The sequence below is a fragment of the Dendropsophus ebraccatus genome, chromosome 1 (assembly GCF_027789765.1).
Source record: "Dendropsophus ebraccatus isolate aDenEbr1 chromosome 1, aDenEbr1.pat, whole genome shotgun sequence".
In the NCBI taxonomy this organism is placed as follows: Eukaryota; Metazoa; Chordata; class Amphibia; order Anura; family Hylidae; genus Dendropsophus; species Dendropsophus ebraccatus.
This window is the reverse complement of record NC_091454.1, coordinates 48,164,674-48,189,803: the sequence shown is the minus strand read 5'-3', so window position 1 is coordinate 48,189,803 and position 25,130 is coordinate 48,164,674. Positions and strand designations below refer to the sequence as shown.

Sequence of the window (25,130 nt, the reverse complement as noted above, 5' to 3'; positions counted from 1 at the left end):
GTTTTGCAATTTGCTCAAGCTACCATTAATTTGCAGAATTGTAAGTCTATCGTGCGATTAACGATGTCGGAGTAACAATTTTTTTTTTATAACGATCAGCGTTTAGACGGTACATTATATCGTACGGAAAATCGTTTTGCGATCACTTAAGCCTATCTCACACATTGGTTAAATCGGCGAACGACTGTTTACACGGAACGATCTGCGAATTTTTTGCGAACGACGATTTGAGAACATGTTGTAAGATCAAAATGAACGATTTCTCATTCGTCGTTTGATCATTCACTGCGTTAACACGTACGATTTCGAATTCGATCATTATGGCGCAAATTCACACGATAATCGTTACGTGTAAACGCACCATTAGACTACAGTATTTTCACACAATGGAAAAATAAGGGCAAATATAGACCGTTAATATGTTGGCTGCAAATAACGATTAAGAACATCATTTACAGCTGTTTTCCTAAGGATGTAGTCACACACAGCATTTTTTTTATTAAACTGCTACTGCATTTGTGATGCAGTCCTTTATATTTCTCATTTGTCATTCTAATCCTCTTCTGGGTTCAAAACTAAATGAAAAACTTCCAAAGAAATGCAGTGTGATTAAAAAAATGCAATGCGTTTGAAGCCCCCTTAATATATTTTATCAGACATAAGTTCTCTGTTTTTTTCAATAGGTAACACTAATCCTCTGGTCCAGTGATACAGATAGCTGTAAAAAACAACAACACCAACAAAATACAGCTAATAACTAAACTTAATAGGAGATTTTTTCCAGATTTTTATGTGACCAAACAGTTTTGCATGGAACCTACAGAAATGCATATACTTTCCACCACATTATCCTTATTCAGATAAATGGAACTTTTTTAAGTTCAACAAATCTGCTGCTTCTGAATATAGCCTGGTGTTCTTTACTATTGCTGATGTTCTTTACTATTAGGAAAAAAGCGCCACTATAAATTTTCTGAGCCTCTACTGTATCAGATGAAGCATCACCTAGGCGGTGTTCTCTATAAACATTACACAATAGGGTTCCTGGCAAAGACATCACATGACAGAACACAGTTCTACTTTAGATAATAAAGGTAAGAAAGGGTTGACATACAACTTTCTTGACTTAAAGTACATGAATATATCTATAAAATATACTATGTTTATTACATATTTTTCACATAATTGGCTTTTTACAACTATGCGCAGTATATGGCTATTTCATTTTCAGGCTGAAAAACTGTTTTGTTTTTTTTTTTCAAAGACGGCTGGTAATATTTAAAAACAATGTCCAGATGTGGGAACATAGTCTACCGCTGTCATCATTAGGATACAATTTCAGTGTTTGGAGGCAAATGAGAATGTGTTCATTACGTGTCAGCAAGCAGAGATCTTGTAAAACACACCACTATTTCAGAAAGGATGTCAATTTTTTTTGCCAGCATATTGTGAAAACTGCATGCAACTACTATGCTGCTCGATCGTGTGTTTTAACAACATGGATATATTATATCACTTCAAAATTTTAAAAGTAGATAAAAAGATTTTTTAGAGATTTTTAACACCTTAGCTGAAAAGTACTATCTATAAGCCTTAATACCAAATATCTTCATTTTGGATGTTTACTAACCCCCAAACCCCAGCATCTGCATGTTCCAGGAATAGCAGCTAAATGGTAAGGCGCGACACCAACAGAAGTGTAAGTACAGTAGTAGCAGTGTTGCTAGAAAATACTTATAATGTATAAAAGAGCTTTAGATTCCTATTGGGTACATTGCTAGAGAAATGACATATAGATTATATATCCGACAGGTGGCTAATCCGGAGAGGTCTTCTGTTGCAAAACTGGATGACAGTTCCAATTGAAGAAGGTAAGAAATTTGTAAATCATATACATACAGACTTTCCATCACAGCAATGGGACATTTCCATACTGGTCAGTGTTTCCATTAGAATACTCCAATAAATCACGGTTCAAGATATTATTTCCTGCCCTGTGTAGATAAGAATCATAATCCAAATCCAAATAATTGTAGAAATCCCATTTTCAGTTCAATATCCATCCCTGGCTGAAGAGAAATGAGAAAGCCCTGGTACAAGGCATTATATAAGTGTAATGAGGTCTACAAAATACAGAAATACAAATATATTTTAAAATATAATATTATTATTGTCAACACTGCGCTCCTATTTACTACTAAGAAAAGAAAATGTTCGGAATAGTGTCATTTGTTTCAGGAGATGCACAAAAGTTTCAACAACTAACATAACTTGTTTCTTTGCAAAATATGCCATCACCAGTTGTAAAAGCTAAAAGTGTTTGTGCCCACTTGTGCTTTGTGTCCTGACAAACAAAGCAGCAATTTCATAGACAAGGTCAGAAGCACCTACGAAGGCATTCATCTGTTAATCATTCAGCTTTCTTCTATTTTGTCATGGTATAAATAAGGCCTTACCCAATACAACCTCATTTTTTTGCTGAATTTTTCTGGAGGTTTTTTTTTTTTTTTGCCAGATGTTAACTAAAGATTTACGGGGAAATAAAAAAAAATGCACTACAGACAATACATCTACTTTGTATCATTTTTCTTTACACTAGGTATGAGATATCCACTCCCCACTTTGATACCACTCCATTAGAATCAATAGAGCTGCGTCACATAGATCAGTGGATAGCGTCACACTGGGGGGTGGCAGGCTTGCCCCCAGTGCCCTGAGCACGCGAACAGACTGAATGCGGGAACTGGGCAGCATTTAAAAGAATAGGACCGTGCCACCCGAGTACCCGCGTCAGCACCAATTGGTTAATTTTAAAAAAAAGCGATGTACCTAATGGTACATTCGCTTTAAATGAAAAATACAGATTATCAGCCAAACAGTAAACTCTCTATATCTTGAGAACAGAATGTGGTATATAGAAACCTATACACATATTAATATTTTTGGATTAACCACGGATTTTCTTTAGGAATACTATTGCATCTAAGAGTAAAATGTGAATTAAATCTGGAAGAAATCTATGCCCTGTAGAAGGAAGTGCCCACCATGCCAGACTGTTATGGTGTAGCAAGGAGGGGAGACATTACAGTACTTCACTGGAGGTTTTGTGATTACTATAAATGAGGTTAGTTTTACTTCACACAGGCCGACAGGCATTTGGTTGTGGACAGTCTCTGTTCCTCTTGTTCTCCTGTTTCTTGCTCTCAGTGTCTACACGAAGCGATAACCGTCTGATTTGGCCTGATGTGGCCAATAATCACTCCATGTAATAGAGACAACGATCAGCTGATGAAACGATCATCAGCTGATCGTTTTTTAGGCCCAGACCTAAAATTATCAGCCACCGTCCGTGCATTGCTAATACAAACACGATACAGCCTCCCAGCACCACGCACTGCAGCATCAGAGAAGCCCATATAAGCTGACAGGCTGCTTAGCCAATCACTGCCCGCAGTGGTCCTAGTCAGTGATTGACTAGATGGCCTGTCTGTTCAGGCTTCTCTGATGCTGCAGTGTGCAGGATTCGAAGCAGAGCACAGGAGAAGATCAAGAACGTGGACAGGTGATACAAACTGTTTGGGCAAGGGCTGCATGGACATCACTAATGCTGTGTAATAGGCTCAGTAAACAGAGCCCGTTTACAGTACTGATCAGGTTGCCATCGGTCTGTGTAATAGGACCCTAACAGGTATACAGTATACTCCATGCAGCCAACACACATAGGGAACACTTAGCCCACCCAGATGTCTCTCCTTTTGATGTCCCATAGAATCTGCAGACTGGCAGCAGCTTAGACCATCTTCAGTTTTGACCAGCATTAACTAAAAAAAGAAATAATGGAAAAACAAAGTAGCATAATTTAATATTTTCGGCTGCAACGCTAAATAATTTTATTACTTTGATCTTTGCACACTTTAAACCTTGATATTGAGGCGTATGTACTGTACTTTGTTGAGGAAACATTTTTATTATATATGTTTAAAGGAGATTTTTTTATTCCAAGTTGACTATCTGTATTGGACATATTTTTTTATAGTTTTGTCAAATTTTTACAGCTACTGCTTGTTTGCACAGTTTATATTATCCCATAATGCATCTATATTACAGATATACTGCATTTTGTTGCTGTACCATAAAAAGCCTTATGATTAGAGATGAGTAAACCAAACTTTAGAAACCGAGATTTTTTGTGAACTTTGCTGTATAAGGATTTTCCTGCTGGTGACATCATACAGGACTTGAACTTTTTGGAAGCGCTATACCAGCGACTAAAATACGTGCCACCCATCTGAGATGCACTACTTGCAGAGAAGATTTACAGATTTGTCTAGAAGCAGAAGGACAACAACATCCCCTGAGGATTATACACTTGCATTTAGTTTTTCTGTATGTTATGTTTGCATTGATGCAATCTTGGGGGGACATTTCTTAAGTTAAAAATGTCCCCGCATCTCCGGCGCTACAGAGATTTATGTAGAGGCGTACTGCCTCTACATAAATCCCGTGCGCGTCGGTGTGCACGGCAGAAAACCTACGCCACCTGAAAAGTGGAGTAGGTTTTCGGCGTATCTTTTGCCGGAGCAAAAGATAAATCGCGCAGACTCTGAGTCCGCGCACCCCATCCCGCCCCCTCCACACACCCTCCCCACCCCTCGGCATACCCGGCGGAAAGTGCAGATTTGCAAATATTTTATTCGCAAATCGGCCATTTGCGAATGAAATAATACGCAAATCGTCACTTTCCGCCGATACGCACCTTAATACATGTCCCCCTTGGTGTATATCGATTGATGTCTTCCCTGTCAGCTTCTTTTGAGTACATTTACTTACCACAGCATGTTTAGTTTCCAACAGCTACATTGGAACGAAAACAGGCAGTAATAAGTAAGCATACAGTAGGCGGGGGAGAAAGCACTTGTATACACTTGTATTCAAAGCTAGCATACATAAAACTAACTGTATGCAACTGCTTAAAGTGACACTCTCACCCCCTTATTGCATTTTGACTTCTCTACACAGGTGTAATGGGTAAATTTAGCAGTTTTCACACTTTATTTTATATCATACGTCATGCTGCTTATTCAAGAACTGCAGATCGTGCTAAGTGGGTGGGGCTTCACGGCAACAGAGCCACTTAGCTCGCCCACAGCACCACAGTTGGCCCTGCCCCTCCATTACGTCATAGGGACCTAGGTTTAAGCCCCATCCCCTCTAGGTTGGCACATAACAATGGGTGTCAAGGGGGTGGGGCCTATGTGCCGATGGCGCTGTGGAGGGGCGTGACCAACGGTGGCACAATCTGCAGTTGATAAAAGATCATTTTTTACTTGAACAAGCACCATGACGTATGATATAAAATAAGGTATGAAAACTGCTAAATTTACCCATTAAACCTGTGTAGAGAAGTCAAAATGCAAAAAGGGGTCTCACTTTAAGCCCCTAAAATTATGTAATTTACATTAAAGTGATATTGTCAACCCCCGCCCCCTGTACTCTATGTGCTGTTCTCTGCATCATCCACAAGCTTAGATGTGGCACATTCAATATATACCAGTATAAAACTTGTCTGGGTCTTCTTTCTGCTCTAACAAAGCCTAATTTTGTATCGGTGGACAGTGTCACCTAGGTGGGGCTTCACGTCAGTTGGGCCCTCTTCCCACCCTGAAGCTGGAGCCCAACTGCTGTGAAACCTAACCTAGATGACACTGTCCACATAGGAGAGGGGGCAGTTGCTATGACTGGGCAGAGCCTATGACAGGCATATTATATTCCAATGCAGATCAGCACTGCAATGCAATGTGTTGTCATCAGGCAATCAAATAGTGAAGTCTCCATGGTCGGGCAGCAAAAAAGTAAAAAAAAAAACACACACACAAAAACTATAAATAAATAAACTGCAATACACACATAATCCCCATAGCCCCCAATGCAATAATAAATGTAAAATAAAATAAAAAAGTACACATATTTAGTATCCCTACGTGTGTAACCACACTGGCAATATAATTATTGCAGTAATTTTTTTTATGAAAAAAGAGTGGTTTGGCCTATTGGAGGCTTCTGCTTGTTTCAGGCTCTATACACAGCCGCCATTATAGCTCCCCAGAAGCATTCACCAACATAAGGTAGAGAATCAGCTCAGGACAAGGGAACCTTTGAGTTCTGTCTGTCTGTCTGTCATAGTCAGTAGTGTAATTACAAGGTGTAGAGATTGTAGTTGTGGAGAGATTGCCCAATGGCCCCTGTATCCCATAAGGACATTAGAAATAATGTGCCATCAGGAAACAGCTTTCCAGTCTCATTTACCTCACAGTTTTGCAAGCTTTTGTATACAGCTTTGGTGGGTTATCTTATCATGAGAGAATTCTTGAGCAGTGACAATTTTGAGGTGATTTTTTTCCTGAGACAGTGTTAGACTGGGCTGACACATAAAGTTTGGGCAGTATTTGGTGCGAACCTCCCAATTAATAGGCCAACACACCTTTAATTTAAAAAGACAAAAAATCCCAAACTAGTCACAACTAGGGTGAAGCCAAAATGCATAAATAAACACCTATATAATATAGCTGTTTACTTTCCATTAATAGGCCACATAAAAAAGGGTGCATTCACATGTACAGGATCCGCAGCAGATCTGCAGCAGATTTGATGGTGTGTTCAGTTATTTAGATGAAATCCACTGCGATATGGTACGTGTGAAGCTACCCTAAAATATAAACTGTATTGCTCTTGGCAACCAATCACGGTGCAGCTATTATTTTATATCCCATTCTTCAAAAATGAAAGCTGGATTGAGGTTGGTTACTATCGGCGAGATTTATCAAACATGGTGTAAAGTGAGACTGGCTCAGTTGCCCCTAGCAACCAATCAGATTCCACCTTTCAATCCTCACAGACTCTTTGGAAAATGAAAGCTGGAATGTAATTGGTTGTTAGGGGCAGCTGAGTCAGTTTCACTTTACACCTTTACACCTACTATGTGTTTCTATTAGATCTGGGCCATAATATTTCTCTATGTTGGTTCCACTCCTTTTTTTGGATTTGGATAAAACTACTGAAAGAAAACTGACCAAAAACCTGTGTGAACCTGACCTAAGGCATATGCTACACATATTATCTCACATGCAGATATTCTAGGAATGTGAGGAAGATTTATCAAGCCACCTTACAGTAGGAACAGTAGGAATGTTCTTTGTTGCCCATAGCAGCCAATCACTGCTCAGCTTTCATTTTACCAGAGCTCATTATCATTTGAAATCTAACCTGTGATTGGTTGCTATGGGCAACATAGGACTATTCTTACTATAGGTGACACTTACTAAAGCAAAGAACTACAAATGTACATATGTCTGACTTTCATTTAATACATTGCAGTATTCTTGTATTGCAGCCTATTAGGCCTTGTGGTGTAGGATAAACATGCAATGATGTTGTGGTTTATCCCTCTGTCTCTTTATTATAGCCTTTGTTTACCCAGCTGTACAGTACTTTCTGTTGTTAGTTATGGGGTACTTGTCACTATACGCTGCCACATGCCATGGAAAGACACAGCTAAGGGTGGCCAAGGTAACGTCTCATGCCCAGCATACTGTGGAGAGCATGTGGCAGTGGATAGTGACATGTACAGCTGGGTTCACACTGCGTTTTTGCAATTCGTTTTTTGCAAAAAACTGATGAAAAAAAACGGATGCATTTGTGTGCATCCGTTTTGATCAGTTTTTCCATTGACTTCCATTGTAAAAAAAATGGATCAAAACGGATCCGTTTTTTTTAATGGACACAAAAATAGTGTCAGCTACGTTTTTGTGACCGTCAAAAAAAAACGGATCCGTTTTGATCCGTTTTTATTACAATCGATCCTTCCAATAGCATAGCGCAGGTATTCCAGCTGGGTGGTTAGTAAGCCGTATGTGGTCGGCTCCCAATAGATGTAACTCACCAAGCCAAGTCCTTACTATAATAAATTTATTTAAAACAAGCGACGCGTTTCGGCACACTAATCTCTCAGTGCCTTTCTCAAGCTTGAGAAAGGCACTGAGAGATTAGTGTGCCGAAACGCGTCGCTTGTTTTAAATAAATTTATTATAGTAAGGACTTGGCTTGGTGAGTTACATCTATTGGGAGCCGACCACATACGGCTTACTAACCACCCAGCTGGAATACCTGCGCTATGCTATTGGAAGGATCGCTTGTGGGCCCTATAGTCCTCTAAGGACCTGACTTCTTTTTGGTGTATCGACTCTACACGCTGTGTAGATGATCCTCGGCTAAGCTGCGGTATTGATAATACGCTTTGTTATAGTGTTGTGCCTACTATTGCACAACCTCCCAAGGTGAGCACAATGATGTTTTTGTGCACATTTGCTATCTAGTAACTCAGATATTGCACTAGGAAGCGCCTTTTCCCCCCTTTTTCTCTTTCCTGTTTTTATTACAATGGAAGTCAATGGAAAAACGGATCAAAACGGATGCACAGAAATGCATCTGTTTTTTGCAAAAAACGGATGAAAAAAACGGATTACAAAAATGCAGTGTGAACCCAGCCTACCTTTTATAATTTAAGATTTGCTTTTCAGATGTTAAAAGACAGTTCAGATTCAGATATCAAGCAACCTGACCTCAAAGAAATGATTAAGAACTTGGACAGAATTTCTTTGGATCTGAAAAGGCTCACTGGTGAGTGGAAAGGGAACAGGGTCCAGAGTCATCTTCTTCTGTCAATTGTTGAGAACCCTGGGTACCCTGTGACACCACAGTCAATAGCCTCAGTGAAGCACCCATTTATTTATTTTTTTTTTTCATTTCAAAATGTTAATCTTTATTATTTTTGTTATACCTTTACCATATGAAGGCTATAACACACTAACCCATTATATATATATATATATATATATATATATATATATATATATATATATACAGTGGTACCTTGGTTTAAGAGTAACTTGGTTTAAGAGCGTTTTGGTTTAAGAGCTCACAGTTTTTCAAAATTGTGACTTGGTTTAAGAGCTCCCTGTACTGGGTGGGAGGACGAGAGGGGGAGGGGCATGGTCTGCACAGGGTGGTCTACAGCACTGTACTCTGACCCAGGAAGTCTCTCTCACCTTCCAAATCACAGCAAATCCACTTCAAGATAGGGCTTGCATCAGGGGACAGGACTGTGGAGGTAATCTCTTCATGATATACATATGGGAAGCATGGTGGCTCAGTGGTTAGCACTATCGCCTGCAGCACTGAAGTCCTGCACATCAAGGGCAACATCTGCAAGCAATTTATATGTTCTCCCCATGTTTGGGTTGGTTTCCTTCCACATTTTAAACATAAAGATAGGTGGATTTAGAATTTAGATTATGAGAACTAATGGGAGCAGAGACCTATGTGAGTTATCACATGTTATGTAAAGTGCTGAGGAATAAGTTGGTGCTATATGAATAAAGGAATTATTATTACTGTACATTGTAACTTTTTGTGGGTGCTACTGCTACTGCCAGTACTAGATGGCGCTCTGCTTTCAGAGGTACTACAGTGTATATAAGTATTTAACACCTTAAGGACCCATGCGGCAACGGAAGGCTATGGAAGCCTTAAGGGTCCATAAAGTACCAGTAGGCCAGTAGATCCAGAGCTTCTATAAAGCAAGCTCAGGAGCTGCTGTCATGAATAAAATACACTTTCCAAGGTTGAAGCCAGGACATTAAGACAACAGTGTCACCAGTCACAACTGATGCCAGATGATTGGATTGCTGTGGATACTTTCCACACCACAGAGAGTTCTTTGCATGAGTCTGGGCATGGACATATCCAGGGCAATGCAATCTTTTGGTGTCAAGAGAAACTTTGTAGGACTATGAAGATAAAGCATATGCACAAAAAGGTAGCACATAAAAAAAAAAGATTTTTTACCTTTTTGTGCATATGCTTCTGTGTTTCTTAGGGTGCATTTACACAGAAAGGCAGGAATGGATTTTAACAGAGGAGAGATCTCAGTCTTTCCTTTATGACCTGTTCTCTGTTTATAGTCTGTTTCTGACTTTGGCAGAGAATCTTTCTGTGTAAATGGACCCTTATATGCATTGGTTTAGCACTTAGGTTATAGGGTGGTGCCCACTATACTCTCTGGTTTGGCATAAAGAGAAACTTTGTGACAAGTAGCCTTTAATATTTTGTTTTGCAGAGGAATCGCATCTCTTACTATGTGAGCTGAATTTGGAATGCAGTCGACCCGAAGAAACAGTGGTAATGAAGAGTAATGAGAAATGTGCTGTAAAAAAGACACTGCAAGAATAGGCTATACAGCTGCCTGTAATCTGCAAATATGACTTAAATGTTTTGTGTATTTTTCTGTCTAAAGAAGTATGTTATCACTTTTTTTGTTCAATACAAGCTGAGCAGCAGATTAGTCTTTGCTTTCTTTATCCCTTTTTGTAAACTAAAGTATCTCAATTTACATTTTGTTTGCTAAACCAAACTAGAAGTTTTTTCGGAAATGAATAAAAGCTCATGTCAATGCATCAGACTTTAAAAGCTTTTCTTTTCCCCTTGAGTAGAGCTGGGACAAGGGGTAGGCCTTGAAGGGTCAATTCTCTGGAGCTAGCGAGTGCGCTTTCAAACGCAAGCATGGTGAGAGTTGATGGAACGTCAATTGCCCTGTAGACCGCAGGCTGCCTTAAGCTTGCTGTCTGCAGGGTGCCAGAATGCATGCACAAGAATTTTCATCGTCATGTGTGCATGTATTGTTAGCAGCAGGAGAACAGGGGGCCCTGTTGATGAGGGAGCAGAAAATAGGTAAATATATAGGGGGAGATTTATCAAAGGGTGTAAAATTTAGACTGGTACAAACTGCCCACAGCAACCAATTACAGCTCAGCTTTTAGTTCTGGTGATAGGAAAGAGGAGCTGTGATTGGTTGCTGCGGGCAGTTTGCATAGTGGGCAGTTTCAACCCTTTGATAAATCTGTTCCATAGTGTTTATCTTGTTTTGCCGAAGGGAATGCTGCCTACATACCTACTAGGGTGCAACTACATACAGTGGGCACCAGCTACTTACATGGGGTAACCTACATTTGGGCGGTGTCCAAGCTATGTAACGGCTCTCTGCCTGTCAGCGTGCTCAGCAGGGATGATTGACTGCTAACAGCGATATATGTGTTATAATTATGATTGATACCCATTAAGGTCTTGAATTACTGGTTTTTGTTCATAAAAGCCTTTCCTTCTCCTCACTCCTCTTTTCAAAGATTGTGAAATAGCAAAAATTAGATTATTGGATAGTTTCCTAGGCATGCTCTGTGAACTGTGTAGAGGTCATTTTCCATGAAGGGGGAAGCTAAGTACTGATCTCCACCTGTTATAAATGACCTGATCCTTTCTATATACTAGTGTCATTTTTCGCTTTAATCATTAAAGTGATGATAAGCAGGAGACTGTTGAATAATGATGTTTACAGAATAGCTTATTATTAAAGTGAATGTACCCCACTTTGGGTTTGTTACCTGAATGGATTGGTGCCGCAGGGATACCGGTGGCACAGTCCTTTTTTGTGAACCACCTTCCGACTTCCATGCTTAGCGCCGGTTTATTCCCAAGCGCCGCACCGCCCCGAAAGGATGATCTCTTAAAATCAATGGAGCCATGTCACAGAGGGAAGGGGATTTTGTCCCCTTGGGGGCTGGCGGGCCCGCCTCCAGTGCTTCATGCAGGGCCAGTGCTCTGGAATAGACCGGTGCCATGTGTAGGAACTGGGCAGCGGTTCGAAGAAGGGCTGCCCCACCAGAGTCCAGCACTGATCCATTCAGGTAACAAACCCAAAGTGAAGTAGCTGATGGTACATTCACTTGAAGCTTAGTGCCCAGAACGAAAACTGCAAGATTTTAAATTATCAATGGAAGAATGAAACGTCTCAAAATATTTAAACATGAAAAGCTAGATAAATTTGGTACTAGTGATTTGAAATCTAGTTCATTTTGGATATGTGTACACTTTGATCTAGTTAATTTGAAATAGTAGTTAAGTAGATTGGCTCATTTAGTTCATATAGTTCATTATATCTCCTGTTCTGGGATACTGATAGGAAGTCACTAGAAACAGATCTTCTCTGTTACACATAGAGCCTTCAGTGTCGGCTGCTTGGATAAGATATTATTTTGTTAAAATTATGACATTTCATGTTATTATATTTTGAATGCAATCACTTATACAACAAGCTCATAGTGCCATACTGCACTCTGCATTATCAAAAAATAAAATGTATGATTCTCTGATTGCAGTGATGAAAAATGGATTAGCTGGCTAATTTACCAGCAGTTTATTTCCAAATTACCCATGTTATCATTTGGTATCGTTTCATTTATGCAGTGTTAATGGTGACATTTTGGAGCCCTGTGCTGCTACAGATTACACAATAAAGGAGTACCAATATTTTGTCTGATTGCTTGGCAAAGCCCAGTTAATACCATCTACACCAATGTGTATGAGGCACCATAATGATTGATTAAGGATCACAGTAGAGCCACCAAGACAAGTGGTTTGTGTACTAAGAATTATGTTTTTTGTTTTTTTTTCAAAGGCCCACCAGGGCACCATGGCAGGATGAAGGCCTTCTTATTGACAATAAGTTCTTCCATAAATGAGATGCAAGCTGTGATCAGCTTAAACATTGTACATATTGTGGCATAAATACAGAGCGGTAATTTCCCTAACTATGGCTTATATGCTGCATGACAGAAATTAAAAATATATTGATCCAGTAGCTTTGTTACACATTTTATTTCAACAAATTATCATTAGTTTATAGAAAGAGTGATCCTTACATATATTTGAATAACGTCATCAGGCAAAAACCAAGAAAAGAAATAGTGAATGAAGTTCCACAAGTGATTTAGTAAAAAAGGTGGTCAAGAGAGGAACTTACAGTACAAGCAATGAGATATTTTACCATGAATGTGTGGTTATAGTGGTAAATTCTACATTGTGACATGCTTCAGACACTTCTGTTTGGCTAGTCAGGGGATAGAAAGCTTTCTTCTTCAAACTGATTCTTTGGAGGCGTTTAGGGAAATTATGAAAACAGACAAAGAGCCAAGGAAACTGCGTGACTCTGTGCTTACTAGGTGTAGACAGAAGTATGACTGAACAGAAGAATATTGCTAGTTGGTGAATAATTACTAATAATGTTTGAAAACACTTGTTTATCCAACATCTTGTAATTTACATGGTACATCTAATCCCACTCCTAAAAATGCAGTTAATCAAGTAAAAAAAAAAGTGGTTTAAAGAACTAGAGAAAGCTCCTGTCAGCAATACAAGTAAGCTTGCCATGTTGTCTTGAACCTCGGTCTTTCCCATCAATAAGAAGAAGAGGATTCTTGCGAAAGAAGTCAATAATTTCAGTCACAGAGTCAAAAGTCTAAAGAAGAAAACAATAAAGATAGAAATATTTTTACTGTATGCTGCTAATGTTAACCTGTTTATTTTTTTTATAAGATTCCATACAATATGAGGCTATGTTCACACAACATATCTTTTTGTAAAAGTACGGCCGTTGTTGCAATCAGCAACAACGGCCGTACTTTTTACGAAAAGATACGTTGCCTAGTCTTCTATGGGATCCCAGCCGGAGTGCACACACATAGTATACACTCCGGCTGGGATCTCTTGCGACACCATAGAAAACCCTGTCAGCGCACACTATGGAGTGAGCGGCTCCGGCCGTACGCTTCATAGTGTGCAGTGGAAAGTTCTGATGCGGGCGTGCATCAGAACTCTGCGGCTGCAAAGATCATTTGGCTAGTACTGCTGTACCGGCCGGGATGATCTTTTCAGAGACCGTTTGTTCCGTGACTTGGTCAGGTCACGGAACGGCTGGTCTCTTACTGTGTGTGCACATGGCCTAATAATACATTTTCCCCATACAGAATATTAGATATTTATAATTCAGTTACTCCAAAATAAAATTCTAACACAATGGCCCAGATTTACTATTGCAAATGTGTCAGAATTCTGGTGCTACCAAAAACTGTTATTATGTGTTAGATGGGTCTAATAAAAACTAAAACATATAATAATTGCCTTTAAAGAGGGTGTACCACCAGGTACATCCTCTTTAAGCTGAACCCACGGATAGAATGGTGCCACCGTTTTTCGGACCGCGGCCCGTTTCCCGTACACGGCGCCGTTCTATGCACCGGAACTGGTCAGTGCTCAAGCACTGGAGGTAGGCCAGGCCTCCCCCAGTGGGAGGGGATTCCCTCCCCTGTATGATGCGGCTCCGTACACGGGAACTGGGCCACGGTCCGAAAAACAGAGTGCGACACCGGCTTCCCCGAGACGGCGCCGTTCAATCCGTGGCTTCAGTTAAAGACTAAGGCTATGTTTACACAATGTATTTTTTATGGCAAGAACGGCTGTTGTTTTCAGTTAAAACAATGTATGTTGATGTCATTCAAAAATGTGTTGCATTGAACTGCAAACAGCGGCCGTTGTTCACAAAATGTATTGAACAATGGCCGTTGTTCGCTACAGCCATGTCAATTATTTCTGGCCGTTGTGCACTGAATGCTCCGCCTCTTTGACACTATTTACAGCCCAAATAAAGGTGTTATTTTTTTAACATAAAAGCACAGAGACAGACAGCAAAGGTATGTTCATTTGCTCTTTTTTTAATACCTGTCTAGTGATCTAGTAATGTTGCCAGCAAAAGTAAATTTAAAGATGTATATAAAATAGACCACTGTAAGCATATTGACCTGCAGAATAAAGATACAATAATAGTTACATTATGATATACTATACCTCATGCCCTCCTGATCCTAATAGGTATACTTGATTATTCTGGTCATAGCGAATTCGTACGTTATAGACTTTATTTTTGTACAGCACCATGAGAACATATGGTTGGGTCAATGTTGATTGAGAACAGTTTCTTACCAGGAATGTACCATCCTATGACAAATAAAAAAAAAACTGTATTTTTAACATCAAACATACTGTATAAAGACAGTACCTTGTTTATTGCATACTAGGAAAACAAGATTTCCCTAGCTCCAGATTCATTCTGTCTGTATGATTTGTTTAAATTCAAATGTCAACTTAAAGGGGACCAATGCCCATGAAACTATACATATAGTGTAATGAAGCCCTTAGCACTGATACCAAACATGTAACTGACACCTATCTGCTTTCCAAATAACTCAACTGAGCTCTAAGCATGACATAGATTTGACAGATTCCCTTTAACTACTTCTTCAAGTTGCTAGGAAATTTACCCACATATATCAGGCTCTACTCACACATGCCATTTTAGGCCATGTTCACACAACGTATGTTTTGTGTAAAGATAGTGAATTTAGACATTTAAAAAATTGTGAAATTAAATGTTAAAAAAATCTTACCATATTCACAGATCTTAAAGCTTTCTCAGCATCCCTTCTCGATATACTACCCAAATACCACTGTTCTGAATAAATGGCCTAAAATACATATCAATTAGTGTACAATGTAAAAAAAAGCAGCACAGCATTTAGCAAATATTATACTAAGAGAAATCAAAATTACAGTTGTCTCAAGGATAAAGGCTTAAGAAAATTTTATTTTTCTTTGTTTATTGTAGCCTGATAACGTTCCATTTAAGTATATTATAGAACTGGCAAGCTGTATGCCCTCACATAGCCTACATATACTGTATATTTTATAAACATCTTGGTATGGTTTTCACAGGATGCTCTTTAAAAACTAATGGTCAAATAACCAGCTGGTCCCCATCCTACCCATACACAGGAACGTTCAGCATGGCCAAGTATTTGTGTGTTCTCTATGGGGAGGTTTAAGCCACAGCCTGAGAGCTCTGGCTCCAGTTTAAGGTCCCCACACACCATATACTTCAGTCGTCCATACCCATTCCTCTCAGCATCGATACAAGGTTTATCGGACTGTCCTACGACAGATGATGATAGGGGTCAGGCATGATGGAGGACAGGAGCAAATGGAAGTGATAACTGACTGCCGGATCATTGCTCGACCTTCAGTTATTGAAGGTGTATGGCCAACTTTATCTCTTCGCAAACAAAGTGGTTGGGCAGTGATTTTTCCATCACACCCGACTGCTATCTCTACACACATTATCTGTTGGTGGACAGTTGGGAGAGTCCCATACGCCTTACACTGACAGCAGAACCGTATGGCTGACTAAAGTATAAGGTGAACGCGGGACCTTTAGGCTGGTTTTAAGGACAACATGCCGTGGGTTTCAAAAACCCACTGTGGAGGATTCCACAACAAATCTGTAATGTGTGAATCCACTGGTAATGATGACACAGATAAGGTTAGCTATCTTTTTACACATAGAGTAACACATTTACATAGAGTTACATATAAGTAAGAGTAATCCGTACTGAAACAGGATTGCTAAAAACACTATACTGCAACAAAAAAGAATATTCACACCATTAGCCAAAATACAAGGAAAATATATACTCCAAAGACCACTGCTAATAGACCTCAATGGCTATTTGCATGCCTGTGTTGTAGAGCTACATGGCAAACATACAGTATGCAACTTGTTTTAATTGTAAATCATTTATTCATCTTCATTAAATTTACATGCAATTTAAACAATCAACTCCAAAGCTCTTTTGGGAACAACACATACTTATATGCAATAAGCATAATTAAATGATCTTACTTCACTTCCAGGGATTGAAGTATGGGTTGCATTAGTGACAGGAATAGGTGCAGGTGGTCTTCCATTCTGGGGTGCGTCTGTATATCGATTATCTACACAGATCTCAGAGTCAGTGAACATGCATACAGCAATTAAGCTCATAGAAGGGAACTACATACACAAATTAAAATGTGGCAGATCAATATAATACATACATATTGTAAGTAATTACTGTCATGACCTTTTGCCATTGTGATGATCACAGGGTGTAAAAAAAGAAAAACATTGTCGTGACTCATACCTACTTACATACAATTATATATATATATATATATATATATATATATATATATATATATGATAAAACAAGTAGCTTACCGGGTTTATAAGGGGGGAATGGAATGCCTCCAGGTAGTGGACCACCACTGTGGGGACAGTAACACACAAGGTTACATTTTATGTTGCTAATAGATTTCCTTACATCCTACACAACAACAACACAAGTATGTTTCACAATAAATAAAATGTCTCTTCTTTTTGTGTTTCGCTTTGATTAAAGAGTTTATCTGGAGAGCACAAAAGGTCCTTCCTCTTCTACTCTCCGGCGCTCCACTTCCTCCCTCTGAGCGTCTCTGCTGTTAACTTCTGCAGACAAGAGGGAGACATGTTGTGGGCATTGCGTGCAGGACATTGGTATCATCGGGCAGCTATTGATCATTGCCCACAACATGCTTCCGTCCCCCTCTTGTCTGTGGAAGTTATCAGCAGAGATGCTTAGAGGGAGGAAGTGGAGCGCCAGAGAGTAGAAGAGAAAGGACCTTTTCTGCTCTCTGGATAACCCCTTTAAGGGCTCAAGAACATAATCTTTATTAGAATCTGGTGACAAAGATACAAAAAATGGCACCTATTTTCTGCTATAAGCCTATGATATAGCTCTTTCTGCCTCCAGTTTTACATTGAGGTTATTCTTTGCAATTTTATCTTGCAGCATTTCCAGGAATGATACTGTATTATAACCCAGATTATTTTCATAATATGCCTCCAAATGCAGTCTGTTTTTTTCTTTAAAGATGGCACATTATGTTTAATTATAAATATACTTCAAATCTACAAGCGTTTTGGAAAATGTACTGTTTGTGATATATCTACTAATTCCTCATATGACTTCTTTGTTTTGCCCTATTACTTTTGGTTATGACCTTCTTAGGGCATCCACTGAGAGGGTCAAGCATACCCAGTTCAACTGCAAATGGTTTGTTAGTCTCTACTTAAGTGATTATTTGATTGTTTGTACAATAGACTTCAGTACTTCTAAAATGCAATGTATTATGCCATAACTGCTCCCCTAATATTAGGAGTACTACGGCCTAGCAGACTTCACCCCCCCAGCTGTAATTTTTACTATTTACCATCCTACTATTGTGTCGCAGGAAAGGGGAAAGGTTTGTATGACTAGATGGCACAGTTGTTATTAATTGTTATCATCTGGGGCATAGACATATGGAACCGAGTTATAGAAGTGGCTTTCCTTTAGTTTAGCCCCTTAACGACATCGGGCGTAAATTTACTCCCTCGCGCCCTGGTACTTAACGCATCAGGGCGTAAATTTACGCCCGATGTTTCCCCGATCGCTGTGTGTTCGCACACAGCGATTGGGGAAGATGGCCTGCTATAAATCATAGCAGGCCATCTTAGCTTCTCGGCACGGGGGGTGGTTAACACCCCCCGTGCTTACGATCGCCGCTATTGGCTGATCAATTCAGATCAGCCAATAGCGGCGATCGGAACCTTTCCGGGTCATCGGTGACCCGATGACCCGGAAAAAATGGCGGTCGGTGCTGTCCGAGGATGGCACCGACCGCCATTACTGTAAAAAGTAATGGTGGTCATGTGCCACCGGCCCGTTCACGGCGATCGGGCCGGTGGCACAGCGATCAGAGTCCACAAAAATAGTAAATACCTGCTCTGGACCCCTCAGCTAGGTAGCTGAGGGGTCCAGAGCAGGTATTTGTATATTACTCACCTGTCCCGGGGTCCTGATCGGCGTCTTCCGGGTTCGCGGCGTCCTCCGTCTTTCCATCGGGTCTTCGGCTATTTCCGGCGGTCCCCATCGGCTTTTTTCGGCTCCAGCCATGTCTTTTTCCGGATTTTGCGCTCTGCTGCCCCCTAGCGGCTGATATGTGTAATACACTTATCAGCAGCTACAGGGATGTTCAGAATGTAGAAAAAGGTTTTTTTTTTCCAATTTTTTTTTTCTATTTTCTGCACCCTATCGCCGCTGAGTGTTCAGCATCGCACGAAAGTGCGCTGCTAATCAGCAACTCCTCCTTTTTGGCGTAGGGTGTTTTTTTTCTATATTCTACTGCCACGGTCTGCTGATAAGTGCCACACATAAGTGCGGCATTTATCAGCAACTCCTTTGTTGGCGTAGGTTTTTTTTTTATACTTACTGTAAAAAAACACGTAAAAAACACTACATTACACCGCACTACATTGAATAAAGCTTGACACTACACCACTACATACCCCATATACCAATCCCCATATACAGATGGCCCCAGGGTGTTTTCGGCGTCAGAGGGATACGTTATTATTGCCTCCGACACCGAAACAGCCAGTGAGGATGAATGGGGGGATCCTTCTTTCCTCCATTCATCCTCATCATCATCATCATCCAGTGACGTGTCTGGGGGTAGCGTAGCGTACGCTGCCCCCCAGACACGTCTTTTCCGCCAGTACCGTCCCAATAAGAGATGGCGGTATGGCGTGAAATTCTACAAACTCTGTGAGAGTACCTCAGGGTACACTTACAGATTAACTTAGGCTGGGTTCACACTACGTATATTTGAGGCTGTATATTTGAGGCTGTATAGCAACCAAAACCAGGAGTGGATTGAAGACACAGAAAGGATCTGTTTACATAATGTTGAAATTGATTGGATGGCCGCCATTTAATGTCAAATATTTGCTGTTTTTTTAAAACAACGGCTGTTATATTGAAATAATGGCAGTTATTTACCATTATATGACGGCCATCCACTCAGTTTCAACATTGTGTGAACAGATCCTTTCTGTGTTTTCAATCCACTCCTGGTTTTGGTTGCTATGAGGACCTGACAAGAGGAGCAAATACTGCCTGAAATATACTGTGTGTGAACCCAGCGCACACTGCGGAATGGCAAAGGATAACCCTTTGTGCATTCTGCAGCTGGCACCCACCGGCGGACTAATGCGGGCGCGTGTCTCCACCCGTGTCATAGACTCCAATCTATGCATGGGCGGATTCCATCGTCCATCTAAAGAATGAACACATTGGACGGAGAGCGGAATCCGCTCGTGCATAGAATGGAGTGTGACACGAGAGGAGACGCGCGCCTCCATTAGTCCGCCGGTGGGTGCCAGCTGCGGAATGCACAAAGGGTAATCCTTCGCCATTCCCCAGTGTGCACGTACCCTTAGAGTGTATGTAGGAAGGGACACCCGAATCCAGCCCCCAGATGCCCCCTCCCCCCATCCTCGAAACAAGTGGGAAGATTGTCCGGGAACTGATCTTCCCACTGCTGGATAAAGGTTACCACCCGTACGGGGATAACTTTTATACCAGCACCCCCCTCTTCCGGTCCCTCGCTGCCTGAGCTACTGTAGCTTGCGGCACAATCCGAACATATCAGAAGCAGTAATAGAGCCCTAATAATTAGCAGCCATGGAGCGGACCCAGTGCTTCTGGATATGAGGGACCCCGGATCCCACCCGGACAACATTTTCCAGGTGACGTCCCCCACACTGGAGAACAGGAGACCCCAGAAGAAGTGCAGAGTGTGGCGTAACAGGGGGATCAGGAAGGACACCATTTTCCAGTGTAACACCTGTCCTGATCACCCAGGCTCTGCATACTGGATCGCTTCAAGGCGTACCACACGTCATCGGAGTTCTACATTATCTAATTATTGTCCCTTATTCCTATTTCTTTTTCCTGATTTGGGGATTATTCTGATCGCCATTATGGAGTCGGGAAGGAATTTTTTCCCAGTGATGAGGCTACTGTCGTCTGCCTTACAAGGATTTTTTGCCTTCCTCTAGATCAGCACAGGTTGAGTTTGATGGACTCCTGTCGTTTTCAACCTTATAAACTAATAATTGGCCTAATACCCCCAAATAAATTAGAATTGTCCCTTTTCCCCAGCTAAATAGGTATGGCTGCCATTCCCATTAGAGGATGCCATGATGCAATTACAAAGCCTCTGTGCGACCAGGACAGTAGAAACCCCCCACAAGTGACCCCATTCTGGAAACTACACCCCATAAGGAATCTAACAAGGGGGGCAGCAGGGAAATATGGCCCCCTGGTGACGGCCACATTTGGGACGTGAAAATGAAAAAAAATTGTATTTTTTATTTTCTCGGCACATGTTCTACGTAAGTGCCCGTCACCAGTGGGGTCCATATGCTCACTGCACCCCTTGTTAGATTCCTTATGGGGTGAAGTTTCCAGAATGGGGTCACTTGTCGGGGGTTTCTACTGTCCTGGCAGCACAGGAGCTTTGTAATTGCGCCATGGCCTCCATCCTCCATTCCAGCCTCTAAATGGCGCTCTGTCCCTTTGGTGGCTTGCCCTGTGCCTATATGGCACATTATGCCCACATGTGGGGTATTTTCGTACTCAGGGAAAACTACCCTACACGTTTTGTGTTCATTTTCTTTTTTAACCCCTTGTGGAAATGGAAAAAATCAAGGCTAGACCAACATTTAGTGTAATTTTTGTAAAATTTTTACTCTAAATCATTAATCTTGTCATGATTTTTTCATTTTCACAAGGGGCTAAAAGATAAAAAAAAAAAAAAACACTAAATGTGTAGCGCAATTTCCCCTGAGTACGGAAATACCCCACATGTGGACATAAAGCGCCATGTGGGTGCAGGGTAAGCCTCCGAAGGGAAGGAGCGCCATTTGGTTTTTGAAGGCTGGATTTGGATGGAATGGATTTCGAGGGGCCATGTTGCATTCAGAAGGCCCCTGTGTTTCCAAGACAGTTGAAACCCCTGACAAGTGACCACATTATGGAAACTACACCCCTCAAGGAATGTAACAAGGAGTGTAGTGAGCATATTGACCCCACTGGTGACGGGCACAAATGTGGAACAATGTGGCGTGAAAATGAAATGTTACATTTTTTACACTATAATGTTGGTTTAGCCCTGAAGTTATCATTTTCACAAGGGGTTAAAAGAGGAAAAAAAAAACAAAATGTGTAGAGCAATGTGTAGAGTCCGTAAATACCCCACATGTGGACATAAAGCGCCATGTGGGCGCAGGGCAAGCCTCCGAAGGGAAGGAGCGCCATTTGGATTTTGGAGGTTGGATTTGGCTAGAATGGATGATGAACGCCATGTCGCATTTACAGAGCCCTCGTGCTGCCAAAACACTGGAAACCCCCCAAAAGTGACCCCATTCTGGAAACTACACCCCTTAAGGAATCTAACAAGGGGTGCAGTGAGGATATTGACCCCTTGATGAAGGGCACATTTGTGCCATGAAAGTGAAAAAATGAAAATATTCCCTTTCACGTCACATTGTTCCACATTTGTGCCCGTCACCAGTGGGGTCCATATGCTCACTGAACCCCTTGTTAGATTCCTTGAGGGGTGTAGTTTCCAGAATGGGGTCACTTGTGGGGGGTTTCCAGTGTCTTGGCAGCACAAGGGCTCTGTAAATGCGACATGGCCCTTGAAATCCTTTTCAGTGAAATTCAGCTTCCAAAAGCCAATTGGCGCTTCTTCCCTTTGGAGGCTTGTCCTGCGCCCCCTTGGCACTTTATGTCCACATGTGGGGTATTTCCGTACTCGGAAGAAACTGGGCTACACATTTTGTGTCTTTTTTTTCCTCTTATCCCTTTAAGAAAATGAAAAATTGAAGGCTAGAACAACGTTTTAGTGTAAAAAATAAATTTTTCTTTTTTCACGCCATATTGTTCGGAAAATCTGTGAAGCACCTGTGGAGTCCAGATGCTCACCGCACCCCTTGTTACATTCCTTAAGCGGTGTAGTTTTCTAAATGGTGTCCCTTTAGGGGTGTTTTTTAGGTTTTGGCACCCCAGAGCCTCTGCCAACCTGAAGTGTTACGGTCAAAAATGACCAAATATAACGGAGGCGTTGAAATTCACTAGGCACTCCTTTATAGCGCAATAGGGCCACATATGGGGTATTTCTATAAACTGCAGAAACGGAGCAATCAATATTGGGGTGCATTTCTCTGGTAATAGGTGTATAATTATGAAAAATATTGGATTACAATAAAATCTCTGCACAGAAATTTAAAATTTTCAAATTTCTTACACACTTAGCTTTTATTTCTGTGACTCCCCTAAAGGGTTAAAAAAACTTTCTGGATATGCTTTTGCAGAGTGTGGGGGGTGCAGTTTCTGAAATGGGATGCTTTGTGGGGCTTTCTAACATACAGGCCCCTCAAATACACTTTAAGGCTAGGTTCACACTATGTAACTGTGCGGCTGTATTTGCGGCTGTAATTGTGCGGCGGTATTTTTGGTGGTTCATGCGTACGCTGGAAAGTAAACGATATACGGCTGCAAGGTGCACACTATGTATGAATCTACGACCCTATCGTAAACGGACCCGTAAAAAATGAACAAGACCATTGTTTGCGGCTGGACATGTGGCCGTGGATTGACAGGCGGTCCGTACGGAGTACTTAAAAAAATAGCCGGCAATGATGCCGAATGCCGATGCCTCTAATAGTTAATATATTAAATTAATAAAACACATTTTCTTTGTAATAAAGTCCCTTTCGTTGTTCAATAATTTAATTCTAACGAATCCATCATTGTGCAATTAAATATACTGTTAAAATAAATATATATATAAATAAATGTATATTTATATATATATTTATTTTTTGACAGTATATTTAATTGCACAATGATGGATTCGTTAGAATTAAATTATTGAACAACGAAGCTGATTTTATTTTAACGAAAATGTGTTTTATTAATGAAATATTAATTAGTACAGGAAGCTCCAGTAAGCCGTTAATTCATATTGCCGGCATTCTGTACTAATCATCACTTTACTGTAATTAAAACATCAAATGTTTCTTCTAATTATGTTATCACAATAGCATTATTAGAAGAAACATTTAGAATTATATGTGCGCTCAGCTGATTGGCTAATCGGCTCAGCGCACATATAATTAGCGGGTCCGCAGCACAGTGACTTCATTGTGCTGCGGACCAGCGAAGAGGACACATCGGGGTGAGTATACAGATCTCCCCACCCCATTTCCCTGCACTGCACCCCTCCCAGCAAGGAAGCATTCCTTGCTGGGATGGGTGCAGCCTGACATCAGTCTGGCCGCCAAGGGGTTAAGGGGGATACAATACATCCTCCCTTAACCCCTTGGGGGCCAGACTGTAAGCAGCGATCTGTAAAGATGTTGCATACTGTAAGGAGCACAACACCGCTCACAATGATGGGTGTTGTGCTCCTGTTTGTGTGTTTTTTGTGTGTTTCTCCCTTTTTGTTTTTCAGATATCGGTATCCTGGGGATTACGTCGGATTCGGTGGACTACGTCGATGACCAGCGGTTGTTTGTTGTTGTTTTTTTTAATAAAATGGTCAATGAGAGGTGTGGGGGTGTTTTTATTTGAATAAAAAAATTTTTTAACTTGTGTCTTGTCTTTATTTCTTTACTTTATAGACTTAGTAGTGGAAGCCGTCTAATAGACGGAATCCATTACTAAGTTGGGGCCTAGTGTTAGCCGGTATAAAATGGCTAACACTAACCCCCTATTATTACCCCAGTACCCAATGCCACCAGGGGTACTGGGAAGAGCCGGGTGCCAGTGGTCCCAGAGCATCAAAATTGGCGCTCCTGGACCGGGCGGCAGCAGGCTGGTAAGATTTAGGCTGGGGAGGGCCTAAACCAATGGCTCTTCCCACCCTGGTGTTACCAGGCTGCTGTCGTTTGGTTTTTAACCCGGCTGGTTATAAAAAAAGGAGGGACCCTATGCGTTTTTTTTTTATATTTATTTATTTTAAAAAAAAACCGCATAGGGTCCCCCCTATTTTTATAACCAGCCGGGTTAAAAACCAAACGACAGCAGCCTGGTAACACCAGGGTGGGAAGAGCCATTGGTTTAGGCCCTCCCCAGCCTAAATCTTACCAGCCTGCTGCCACCCGGTCCAGGAGCGCCAATTTTGAAGCTCCGGGACCACTGGCACCCGGCTCTTCCCAGTACCCCTGGTGGCATTGGGTACTGGGGTAATAGGGGGTTAGTGTTAGCCATTTTATACCGGCTTACACTAGGCCCCAACTTAGTAATGGATTCCGTCTATTAGACAGCTTCCACTACTAAGTCTATAAAGTAAAGAAATAAAGACAAGACACAAGTTAAAAATTTTTTTTATTCAAATAAAAACACCCCCACACCCCTCATTGACCATTTTATAAAAAAAAAAAA

At 41.0% G+C, this 25,130-nt stretch overlaps 1 protein-coding gene and 2 long non-coding RNA genes across 3 annotated transcripts in view; 2 read left to right on the top strand and 1 right to left on the bottom strand.

Moving 5' to 3' along the window:
- The first annotated feature begins 718 nt into the window (after positions 1 to 718).
- Positions 719 to 2,789, top strand: LOC138773878 (uncharacterized). The gene is made up of 3 exons (XR_011360230.1): positions 719 to 1,094; positions 1,813 to 1,871; positions 2,600 to 2,789. It is a non-coding gene; the product is annotated as an uncharacterized lncRNA (long non-coding RNA).
- A 4,481-nt stretch (positions 2,790 to 7,270) lies between these two features.
- LOC138773871 (uncharacterized) lies at positions 7,271 to 10,316 on the top strand. Its single transcript, XR_011360229.1, has 3 exons — positions 7,271 to 7,339; positions 8,577 to 8,676; positions 10,175 to 10,316. It is a non-coding gene; the product is annotated as an uncharacterized lncRNA (long non-coding RNA).
- A 2,430-nt stretch (positions 10,317 to 12,746) lies between these two features.
- Positions 12,747 to 25,130, bottom strand: part of LCP2 (lymphocyte cytosolic protein 2) — a 109,348-nt gene continuing 96,964 nt past the window's right edge. The window contains exons 17-21 of the mRNA XM_069956812.1: positions 17,036 to 17,082; positions 16,679 to 16,770; positions 15,390 to 15,467; positions 14,791 to 14,940; positions 12,747 to 13,405 (exon numbers count right to left, since the gene is read on the bottom strand). Of these exons, the coding sequence (XP_069812913.1) occupies positions 13,277 to 13,405; positions 14,791 to 14,940; positions 15,390 to 15,467; positions 16,679 to 16,770; positions 17,036 to 17,082 (496 nt within the window). The 3' untranslated portion in view covers positions 12,747 to 13,276. The remainder of the gene's footprint in view (positions 13,406 to 14,790; positions 14,941 to 15,389; positions 15,468 to 16,678; positions 16,771 to 17,035; positions 17,083 to 25,130) is intronic.